The 12,270-nt window shown below is 41.8% G+C and overlaps 1 protein-coding gene across 2 annotated transcripts; it reads right to left on the bottom strand.

Moving 5' to 3' along the window:
* Nucleotides 1-272: 272 nt before the first annotated feature.
* Nucleotides 273-10,752, bottom strand: LOC100546802 (potassium channel, subfamily K, member 16-like). Of its 2 annotated transcripts, none has more exons than XM_085225836.1 (5): nucleotides 10,234-10,752; nucleotides 8,099-8,219; nucleotides 5,726-5,892; nucleotides 4,030-4,195; nucleotides 273-1,242 (listed from the first exon to the last, which is right to left on the bottom strand). In XM_085225836.1, exons 1-5 carry the CDS (start codon nucleotides 10,426-10,428, stop codon nucleotides 917-919), a joined length of 975 nt encoding a protein of 324 aa, XP_085081962.1. In that variant the 5' UTR covers nucleotides 10,429-10,752; the 3' UTR covers nucleotides 273-916. The 2 variants fall into 2 exon arrangements, with proteins under 2 accessions (XP_085081962.1, XP_010710379.1); XM_010712077.4 differs by having other exon boundaries at nucleotides 4,030-4,198; nucleotides 10,234-10,750.
* Between the last annotated feature and the right edge of the window lie 1,518 nt (nucleotides 10,753-12,270).

The raw sequence follows: 12,270 nt of genomic DNA, 5'->3' as shown, positions 1-12,270 counted from the left end.
TCATTCTCAAGTTTGTCATCCTTTTCTCCCTGGTTGAAGGCAGTGTCTAGACAGCACTAGCACTTGGAAAGGTACTTCAGCACAGCACAGTAGGATTGCTTTTAAATGACATCATAGCATCTGTGGAGCACAAACATAGAAGCAGGGCTTTGATGCAGTGAGGACTCCTCCATTCAAACAAGTTTCTGATCTTGTAAAATCCTTATGAAATATAATCACTATAAAATCTGAATTTGTATGTTTATCAGAAAGGTTTCTCAAAGCTGCAGGGATAAGAAGTGAAGTTGCTTTTATTCATCTTAACATAAATCAGGAATATGTAGAATTAATCATTTCTAATACAGGTATCCTTTTTCTAACCTTGATCATCCATCTCTGCACTGAGCCCAGGTCTTCTCCTTCAAACACGGCTTTCAGATCATGCCAGTTCATCCTATATGATGTCTCAAATCAAGGCATGTTATACACCCTTATTTCTTCTTCTTCCAAAGGTGCTGGTATTATGCAGAAACTCAGAAAAGCTTGTCAGTTCCAAGAAGAGATGTGATTTTTTTTATTACAAGCAGCAAAATCCAAATACAGTAAGCAAGCTCTACCACACCCCTCCTTTGCGTTTTCATGGAAGCATCTTAAAAAAGCCTCACAAAATGGGTGCACTTGTAATGTTTTAGCACACTATGGCTGCAAACTGTAGAGCAAATTTCATATCATTAATATTGTGTTTCTGTGTAACTAAAAGTCTTGAGCTCTGAATGGCCACACTCCAGCAAAAGGTGGGATAAATTTAATTTCCATGGGAATTTCTTTAGACTAATGCACTAGCAAATTTTCAATGAAGAATTAAATGTCCATGCTACAGTATATGGCCAGTATTTTTGGCTATCAGAAAACACATTTTTTTTCATTTTTTGTTTGTTCAGAACCTGCTGCTACTAACTCCATTTTCCTGTGCACCCTCTGCTGCTAATGACTCCATTTTCTGGGCATCCCCTTCAGCACAAGGTGATATCAGTTCTTCTTCTGGAATAAACTGAGCAGGCCAGCACCTTCTTGGTTGGCTTGCTGCATTATCCTCACCCACCTTTCCAATTTGATGAAGATCCTTGACAATTATTTTCTCAGTATCTTCTAGAACCGTTGTCAATAAGTTAAATAGGAGAGCAATCCAGGCAAGTCCAAAAAGAATCCAAATGGCCACAAGTGTTCGGTAGTAGGAAAAATAAATCCTGCCAGGTTGTTTACCTGCAGGTACGGGGAGAGAAAGGAGGAGAAAATTAACAAATTAAACTGGCCTTGCCTGTGTAAAACAGGCAAGCCTAATGGACTCATTAATGCATTTTACTCTGAATGCTTCAAGGTGACTTTCATTGTGATGGAATACACAATATGCAATACTACAGCAGTACTCCAGGTCAGAGGAAAACGTGTTCTAGGTTCAGGCTGAGTCAGTCTCTTGTGGCTTCTTTTATATACGTTAGCACACATGATGGTCTCTCAAAAAGATATACTGTGATTGGTGTGGATTGGCCTCCAAGCAAGTTATTGTGATTCTGTAAAATGTGATTATGACCTGATAGGTAATTGCTCTAAATTATAGATATGCTTAATTGAAATTGCAATTCCTACTTTACTTTCGAATGGATTCAGGAGCATTTTCCATTAAAAAAGTAGATGACTGATGAGAACTCACTACTTGCCAAGAACGCAGGTTTCTGTGTTGGAAACTAGTGGACTGGAGCTTATTTCATGCAGTCTGTACCACTTAGCATCACCTAGCCTTACACACCCACTTTTCTGCATGGGTCACTTCATTTGTTTGCTCAGATGTCAGCAATCCACAAGCAATGTTCAGAAAGCATTTGTTCCTACTGCATCTAGTTCCACACTGTTGAAACGATGCTGGCATCAGCATGAAAACTTGGTAATACTGCTTGGTGAGTGTTGCAAGTCATTGTCAAGGGTGAATCCATATAGCAGAGATAACAGCAACATGCATGGACAGGGAGATCACCACAACTCTTGTGGAGTATTTCACATTCTGAAGCTGCCCAGAAGAGATCAGGATGCTGGCATCCCATTTCATGTCCAGCAGCACTTTGCATTAAATAAATCAACTAGTGGAATTTTTGTACTTCATCATGCAAAGCTTTGGAAATGGGGCAGCAGTGAGCTGATTTGTAATCATGGATAGATAACCAACAGCTGGTTTTATTTCTTTTGCTGGGACTGAGTTAGTAGAGAAGCTGTCAGGCTTCCTGTAAAGCATCTCTTTTTCTGTTCTGTGTGAAGCTCATTGTGTGGGGTTAGGACTTCAACATTGTTTGCAAAGCAGCTAATAATATCTACATAACATTAACTCAAAGCTGAACTTCAGTAAGGCATAAAGCTGGTTCACAGACCAAGGGGAGTTTCACCCTAGAATGTCACCCATGTGTACACGTGCTGTGAACAGCTGAATCAGGACTGTCATCTTCCTAGGATTTCTCCCCATACAAAACATGCTTTATCTCATCCTTGAAGTACAGCAGCTACAAAAATTAGAATGACTAAGATGCAAATAAACTCATGCCTATTCTCTTCCATTTGGCCAGCACAAAACCATTTGTCATTTGTAATCAATTCTAAACACATAAGATGAAGAACATTCATTCTGATTGTTTTGTTCAGAAGCTGTGTGTGGCATTAAAACTTATCATAGAATTGCTCAGGTGGGAAAAGACCTTCAGGATCATCAAGTCCAACCACAAGCTAACCATACTACCCTAACTCTAACCACCCTCTGCTAAATCATGTCCCTGAGCACCACATCCAAACTGTTTTCAAACACATTCAGGGCTGGTGACTCAACCACCTCCCTGGGGAGCCTATTGCAGTGCTTAACAACCCTTTCTGTAAAGAAGTTTTTCCTGATATCCAACCTAAACTTACCCTGGCACAACTTGAGGCATTTTACTGCCATTGTTTGACACCAATTGAGATAACAATGCAGGAAAAAAATACCGCAGCTCCAGTTAAGTCATCTTAAAGAAGAAATCATAGAGCCAGGAGGCTCGTCTAATTCTTTTAACTGTGTTTGTAAAATAACATGTTTACAGATGAGGAAAGTGCTACTGAAGTAGCTGTTCTGGGGCTATTGCTCTTGTAATTGCAAAACACTCAAGTATTAGCTCCAAAGCTTCCTTCTTGTACCAGTGCCGAGGAAAACTTTGTATTGGAGAGATGCTGGCAGAACTGGTTGTTGTAAAGAAATTCTTGATTCTTCAAGGAATCCAGGTGTTCAGTTGCTTCTCCTATGGACATGAACTTGATTCCTGGTTTTCACTGTGTATTTCCTCTAGAAGCTGACTCTGTTCAGAGTGTATTTTGACCAGCAGAGTCACAGAAGTGTTCTGAGAAGCACACCAACAAGCTGGAGTGTCGTTTCAACAGTGTGACATCAGAGGAACCTCCTAAGCTCTAACTTGGGAAGACACAGCACATGCAGTAGTGCATGAGGATACTAAAGAAAGCTGCTCTTAAAGTGATGTATCTATTTAAGATCCACTTCTCATAGATTTTTATGAGTAGATTTTCCCACTGCCCTGTGACTACAGTTTCTACTTCTTGGACTTGTGTAAAATCATGTCTTCTGAAACACGACCACTTATTTTTTTACTGTATATCTGAAATGTAAGTCTTAGGTGGCTACAGCAGGGATATGTATCTTATATGGCAGTCACAACTATTTCCTTTTCGTATATGCAAATTCCTAGGCTTGCTGAATTCTCTGCTTCCCTCCCCAGAATATTTGGCTTCTTTGCACCACAAAGCACCCCATCTCATTACATTTATACAACTCTGTGCTTTCATCAGCTCAGAAATCCTAGAAAGACAAGTATTTCCCCCAAAATCTTACAAAGCAAAGACTGGTCAAAGACTAGACAGGAGATTTGTCTCTACAGTACATTGGTGATCTGTGCAGTCAACCCACAGTAATTAAAGTTGCAACCCTGGTGCTTTGCTGCACCTCCTCTCTGAAATCAATCTTACCTACTACGTAATCTCCAAAGCCAATGGTGCTGAGGGTGATAAATGCAAAGTAAATTCCTTCACTGTAGGACCAGCCCTCTGTGATCTGGAAGAATAGTGACGGCAAGCACAGGAACACTAGGATCCCAGTCACAAGGAAGAACAGAAGGGTCAGAAATTTGATCTTCTTCTGAAAAAGAAACAACTAAATTACAATCATGATTTGACACACTAGCAGGCCATATATAATGTTTGGTATTCAAAATGGGTGACCACCTAGGAATACCTTCTATAATCACCGTGTCTTGCCCTGAAGCAGGGGGAATCTATACATTAAAGGTGTTCCATATCCATAATAAACCTGAGAGATATAGTCTTTTTTTTTTTTTTTTAATTTATTTATTCTGTTAGCCATATGGAAGGAATTCCCAATGACTTTTACCAGAATTAGACCATTTCCAGTTTTCACCAAACGACATCACTTTTAGTTAGTTTTCAGATATTCAGGTATTCCCAAGAACACTCAAATTTGCCTTGGAAAATAGATATTTAAAGAAATAATTTACATTGTTTCCAATATTACTTGCAGTATCTTACAGAGGCTTGACTGTTAACTTTATTTATCATTGCGTCAGTACCACAACTTAAATCCTACCCAGTGGATAAGTGACTACAAGGAGACCTTTAACAAACAAACTCCTGATGAAGAAGTGTCTAGCCAGTGACTTTTGAACCATCCTACCACCAAGCAGCTATGAAGCAACCGTGGTTGGATAAAAAGACTTGTCAGACATTAAGATTTTTCAACCAGATACATATATCTTACATGTAGATTTTTTAAGTCCAGATTGTCTGGAAATGAATGGCAACTGCTGGGTATTTTCTCATGCCTTCATGTGTTGTGCTTGTGCTAGATTCTACATCTAATCTAGCCTTACATGCTACTTAAGTTTGCCAGACATAGGAGGATGCTGAACAGTTTGATCAGAGTTGTCTGTAGCATTCATACCTAATCTTAATGAAGGGAATTACAGCAGGAGACACAGAAGAGCTATTCTCACTTCATCAGAAGCATTGAGAGAATGTGAGAAGCTCCAAATAACCTGGGGCATAACCAGACAAGAGATACCGTGCCTCCAGCCCCCTACCAGTGCCTCCTCACCTTTCAGCAATTGAACTCAAATGGGCAACTTAAGCCTGAATTTTCCTTGCTGTAGAAGTTAAAGGCAGAAAGGGATTAAAGGACTGCATAATGAATAAGGAGAGGTGACACGTTAAGCATTGAGCCAGCATCTACTGAAACTCCTACAGCTCAGCTACTTTACAACTCTCTTCTCTCAAGGTGAGATGCTTAATCATCCATCTCTGAGCTGCCAATAAAGAGGGGCAGGTACTTCCCTAGAGTGTTACCTTCTGAGATAAGTATCTAGAGAAGTGGAAGGAAGCACTCTCTATCTCTCTCTCTCTCTCCTTTGATTGCTGAAGTGGGCTTAAGACATGCTATTTAGATGAACAGGCAAAATGTCTTCCCCTCTCTGAAAACCTCCTCTAGTTGCCTCCTCTGCTTAGCTCTGCAGGGGAAGAATATTTCTTTCCCTCTCCTAGCATAATGCCCAACACAGCAAGAGAACGGACGTAATAGAGGATAATGCCAGGATGTATCTTGAAAAAAAGCCTAGAAACTAGCATGCCACTGTGCCTAAGTAAAACCAATTACCTTTCTCATTCCTTTTTCGTACAGGAATTTCCCCAGCTTTTTACACAGCAGTGAGAGGATCTTACCAACACGGTGCAGAAAAACAATATTCAGAGGGATTCCAAAGAGAGCAAAAAAGACACAGAAGATCTGGCCCCCAACAGTTTTAGGACGTAGTGTGCCATAACCTATGAAAAAAAAGATATGTCAGAGGGGATGTTCCAGAGAGCTGGAGCAATCCATGATCACATTCACATATAACCATCCTGGCCTGCCTTTGTTTCCAGAAAATGTGGCTATCACTTCCTAGCCCACATACTCACTTTTCTCTGACAAGACTAGTAAGCAGAAGTGATTCATCCTGGATGTTCTGTGGGATGCAGAGTGCTGTTCTCACAACCAAGCTTTAATGGGAATGAAAGCATCATCTAAAAGCAGTTATGGAAAATACGCATTTCCTGTGAGAAATACACAGGAAGACAAAAACCAGAAGGCTGGGGACCTGGAAGATGTCAAGTCTAGAGTCTCAGGCTGTTTCTCGTCAGAATCAAACAATCTGCCTTCTTGTAGATATGCCTGTGTGTTAGTGACCTCTGTGGCTGAATGCCAGTAGGTTGGTACATCCAGATACTGGCTCCAGCCCTGGAGACAGTATAGGGTGCATTACAGTATCTTGCACTAATTAACCCAGACCTTACTGGTAGTCAGTTCATTCATGCCAGAGAGATAATTTTCTTAAAATTCTATTAAAAGAGGATTTAGATAAGTAATGGAACAACAGCTGCAGAACTCCAAACATGTCCTTTAATGGACTGTAGACTTTGCTGCTCTTAGACCCCATGAGGTACATCTTTAAGTGCAAGAGTTCTGTACTTTGTGTATGTCCTTATTTTATACCATGAGAAAAAGCACTTTCCAGTGCACAGTTCAACTCAAGACATCCATTACTTGGAAAACTGCATGTTTTCCTTTGGGGAGAAGACAAATAAAACAACAGAGTGATTAATTGGCTGTAAGATGCTTGAGCTGTTTTGTGCTTCCTGTTGCACAAATATTGCATTTTCATGGCAGCAAAGCCAAGATGGGTAAAAGTACCTCACTAGCAGACCTATGCAGTAAGGGGGCAGAAAAACAAGCAAATGGTACTTTTCCTGGGACAGCCTTTCTCGCTCAGTGGGGAAACAAATTTGATGGGAAGAAACCCTTTTGCTTGGGAGAGAAATGCCACAATGAAAAAACTACAATAATACAGGTAATGGCAAGGAATGGATTGGCTATTAATATGTAAATATTGCTGTTTCCATGAAATGTTTGTCTTGATCCTGATGGGTCAGGAGACTTTCAGAGTATTCAGCAGTTTTCTATAATAAAATGACCTCTTCAACATTGATGGGAGTCTGACTTATAACTGCAGTGCTGAGGAGCAGAAAAATAAAAAAAATCAGTAAGATTTGATTTTCAAGTTCTTTGGTGGTATTTGGACAATTTTATCAACAGGGGAAAGCAATTCTTCTTTCTCCTCTCCAAATCCTCCTTAAGAATTTTTCTGTGTTATACTTAAAAGGGTTCTAGCAGATGAGTGCAGACTGCTGGAAAACACTTTGCTGAAGTCTCTACATCCTCTTTCATCTATGGCAAGAAGTCTCCATGTGGGTTCATGCCACAGCAACACACCTGCCATGATGCTGGGGCACCACAGGGACCCAAGACACGTCACACTGACAAGTCACAAGCACAGCTGTGCTTAGGGTGCAGTGGGAGAGGCCTCGGCTTGTGAAAACATACATTTAACCCTCATTGCATGACAGCGTGAAGCAACAGCCATAAGCATGCTCAAATTCTGCAGGCCTTTGCTTTTTGGGATGCATATTTGAGGGAAAGGGAGAGACAGGCAGGGGCAAGCAGCCCCTGGGATGGTCAGAACAGCATGAAGAAGCAGTGTAAAAGTCTTAGAAATTGCCTTGTCCTCTTCTCATTTCTTCCTTCCAGCACAGTTCACATTTTTTCATACCATTCTTTTATGCTTTACTCCACACCCAGATTTAAAGCCTGTTTGACCATAGAATAAAAGTCAGATGTTGGAAAGTCAAATCTTCTACCCACAACTGGAAGCAGAACAAGATTTTAATAGATGGCTTGAAAAGGAGAAACAAGTGAGGAAAAAAAAAGAAAAGAAAAAAGATCAAAATGAAAGACTATTGGTATTTTAAAACTCAAAGTAATACACAAAGATCTGGGCATCAGTGAGAGCTCAGGACCATGTCAGTAGCTACATCACATCCAAGCCAATAAAGGACTGGACTTTCTATCCTTGAAAGTTTAGGTCCTAGTAAGCAGGCATAAGCATCACACACACACACACACACACACAAACACGGAAATCACAGAACAGACCTATTGTGGAGACCACTGTGCCTGCAAAGAAGAAGGAGTTACTGAAATCCCAGTTGCTGTTTTCAGTCTGTGACTCATTTCCAATAGGGTATACTCCATTCTGAATTGCTTCAGTCAGGTTCTGGAAGGGAAGGCATTATTATTTTTTTTTAATCAACGCAACTGCTTTTCTCAAGTCTTTGCTGAATGAGTTCTACAGATTAAGACAACTGCTGCTCCTTTCTTGTGAACACCACTCACTTTGTTTTCATTAATGCTCTAACACCATTCACACCTTTGCAGCCAAGGTTAGCTGGCAGGTTTTCAAAGTTTGCCTTTTGCCCTGCTGTTATGTTGAGTGCTCTTATGGCTTTTAGGAGAACTTGTTTGTTTCAATGTGAAGTTCACCCCTAAAGACCTTGATTCTTGCAGGCTAAGTACTTGAGGGAAAAAAAAAAAAAAAAAGAACAACAAAAAAAAAGAACTACAGAAGACATAGCAGAACAAAGCAGCCCACTAAATGGGGTGCCTGGTTTTGAGCTTGCCCTTGAGATTTTAGTTGTGCAGCTGGGATCTAGTTGCTCACCTGTATGCAGGCATTAGTGAGTTACAGCTGGGTGACACACACAAAATGTAGTTTTAAGGCTGTGGTCTCATTGCAGCTACATATTTATAAAGTCACTGGTTTGCAAAGCATTAATACTGATGCAACTACAATCGGAATCCAGCCTGACATGTACACCATTCTGCAAGGGACATGCATGAACCACACGGACAATATTGACAATGCAGCCTTCGAGATGAGGTTCAGTGAGCATCTGTTAGAGAAGGCGTGGGTTGAACTGAGACTGTCCTGTGGCAGGGCGTTATCTCCCAAGCCCTTCCAGCCCTATCATCTATAACTCCATGCATTTTCGGTCCCTTTCCTACTGTGGATTTCATTCTAAATGATGCTGGTTTTTCTGAGGCTTAAAAAACAAAAATAACAACAAGAAAATACAGTTGGATACCCTAGTATCCAACTGCCTCAGCAAGCAGGACATTCATCTGGGATGCAGACTGATTTCTACAGAAGCAGCAGAAACAAAATCCAAGGCTGAGCCCAAGCAAAGACAAGGCATTAGATGGAATAAACTGCACCAGGAAGGCTTTAACTCCTCTTCCCTCATTTTACTACAGTCCCAGAAAGTCAAGGCTAACATAAATCCTGGCAGCCCTTGCACAAGAATTTCATTGTCCTAAAGAAGTTCTTTTATTTTTTTTATTCTCTCCCACCCATTCCCCCCCTCCAAAAGAAAAAAAAATAATAAAAAAATCCACATGAAGGGGATGCTGAGCCACTGTTTGCATTTTTAGAAATAGTGGTTCCCTCCCTTCTCTCCTTATCCTCAAAATACGCTCATTAAGAGCTCCATTACTTTCCCATGCAGACATGCTTCCTGGCAAGGCTATTTGCAATCCTGTTTTCTTTGCACTGTAGCAAATGCAGCTAGGAAATATCTATGATGGAATGAGAAATGTAGTCAATCTCAGTTTCCCATGCTGTGGCCAGATGCTTTTTTCTCTTGACTATGCTGCCTATTTGACTTCTGTAGCATAGAATCATAGAATGGCTTGAGATGGAAGGGACCTCAAGGATCACCAAATTCCAACCCCCAGCATTTTCTAGCAATAAACCCTGACTTAATTATGCTTCCTGTAGTAATTTAAGCATCTTTATTTTCCTCCAACAGATTATTTCAGAGTTCGCTATATTGTTCTCTTGTGCTGTCTGTGGCACCACTGTGTGTGGCAACCGTTTCCATTATTTTCAGACAGCCTCATTCTTCCTGCTGTACCACCCACTGGAGATGAGCATAGCCCCACTGAAAGATGTACCAGCAGGAGGCACAAACCCAAAGAACTGGGCCATCTTAGAGAAGGGAGTGTTAATAGCTGACACACAACATTTTATCATACCACATCAACTTGTATTTGTGTACAGATCACTATGATCTGCCTCCTTAAACCAGGGAACGGGTTTGGGGTTTGCAAAAATAATCCACATGAACACACCAGCAAGAACACAGAGTTAGCTTTGCAGCACGGATGAATAGGAAATAGCATCTGAGGGGGAAATGGGCAGGAGAAAGGTCTTGCAAGGGGCTGGCACCCACCTTCATAAACTGCTCCATCTCTGCCACTGTGAGGTGAGTGAAATTCTGCAGAAAAGCCTCCTTCATCTGGGCAGCTGCCATTTTCTGCTGCTTTTCGGCAGTCCTCTCCAGCGCCTGGAACACAGCTGCACCCACCAGCAAGTAGACAAAGTAGCTGCCCACCAGCAAACCTGTCTGCAGCTTGCCACTGCACATGGCCCTCGGTAAGGGACAGAGGGACAGAGGTGGAGATTGGTAAATCCTGAGGAGCCTCCCCTAGGCAGGAAGAGCCCTCCCAACTGCTATTTCCACTGGGATCTCACGCTGACAGGGACAGCGAGCTGTCAAATACACTCAAGGGGAGGCTGGGAGTTTAAAAAAAAAAAAAAGAAATAAGAAAAAAAGAAAAACAAATGAACAAAATAAAACAAAGACAACAACAGCAAAAACAAACAAACAAAAACCCTTCCACTCTCTGGGCTGCATGCTGTGTAGGGATTTCCTCTTGTCTGTGAAACTCTGACTTGCTGAGTTCTCAGGAAAAATGAGTCAGGATGTTAGGAGCTGGCCGGTGGCCATCTCCTCCTGCTCAAGGAACACTCACCAGAGGCTCTAGTAACAGGTCAGGACAGTCCTCAAAGGGCCCATAGTGGAGCTTTCTTGGAAAAAAAACATCGTTTTCCCTTCTCTGCATCCAACTAACGCCTAGAACCGTATCCCAGGCCAAGCCCCAATGCCCACAAAGACCCTTCTTGCTCTGTGTTCAGGGGCAGCATTGGGCAAATGCAGTTGGACTGCTCTCCTGCAGTTCACTAATCTGCTTGTCAGACGGAGAAAGATCATGAAGACCTGCAAAGAGCAAACTAGGAGAACCAGTCAATGTGCTTAAGGTCAGGACTGTCACTGGGAAGAGCCAAGAGGAGCACAGAATCACAGAAACATTTGAGTTGGAAGGGGCCCTAAAAACCCATCATGTCCCACTCTGCAAGCAGGGTCACCTATAGCCTTATCAGATTCTCAGAGCCCCGTCCAGTTTGATCTTGAGTGTCTCCGTGGATGAGGCATCCCCCATCTCCCTGGGCAACCTGTGCCAGTGCCTCACCACACTTTTTGAAAAAAAATTATTCCTTATATCCAATCTAAATCTCTTCTCTTTTAGCTTGAAACCATTTCCCTTTGTCCTGTCCTAACAGACCCTGCTGAAGAGTCTGATCCCTTCTTTCTTATACCCCCTTTCATGAAATTCAGCAAAGATCAGCGCCAAGTCCTGCCCCAAGGAAAGCAGAACCCCTTGCAAGGGCTGACGAACTGTGGAGCAACTCTGAGGAAAAGGACGTGAGGATCCAGAGAGGCTGTGCAATCTCCATTTCTGTGTTTTCTATGACCCAGTTGGATAAAGTCCTGAACGCCTGGTCTGACCGTAGAGATGATATAATTTTGAGGAAAAGGTTGGACCTGCCGAGGTCACTTCTCACCTGAATTATCCTGTGATCCTGCAATGTCAGGAAAGAATTAATTACAGAAAAGTCATACTGGAATCAGCACATAGAAAAAAATGCAGAGGCTTGGAGGCTGGTTTCATGGAGCTGATGTTAACAAGAAACGGCAGATGGCTCCACTCTGTCAAAGTGCAGGTTGTCCTTTCACACATAAATCTGTTTTACCTCAGAGGAAAACAGGAAAACTATGAATGAAAGTAAGTAGCTCTGCAACACCTTTAAAATGAAAAGATTTTCATTAAAGTTACTGGAAAAGGGCTTGTAGAAACCGGATCCGTCGCACTTCCTTTCACTTCTTTTGAAGCTACGGAGCGTGGAAGGTGTGTTTCTTCCTCAGATCTCATCTGCTTCTGTACAGATAGGAGCACCTGCAGCTTTACCTTTTTGTGTCTCTCAGACTCCCAGCTCTGTGAGATGAGAGAAATGCCATTAGGTATGCAAATACAGTATTTCCTCATCTACAGACTGCAGGCATGCAGATAACAGAGAAGGATTCTTTCCTCAATATGATGGAAGGAAAAACATGAATCTCATAGAAGATGCTGAGAGTTTTGAATTC

This window comes from Meleagris gallopavo, chromosome 5 (assembly GCF_905368555.1).
Source record: "Meleagris gallopavo chromosome 5, MGAL_WU_HG_1.1, whole genome shotgun sequence".
Lineage (NCBI taxonomy): Eukaryota > Metazoa > Chordata > Aves > Galliformes > Phasianidae > Meleagris > Meleagris gallopavo.
Note: the sequence above shows the minus strand (reverse complement) of the source record. Positions and strands in the feature narration are given on the sequence as shown.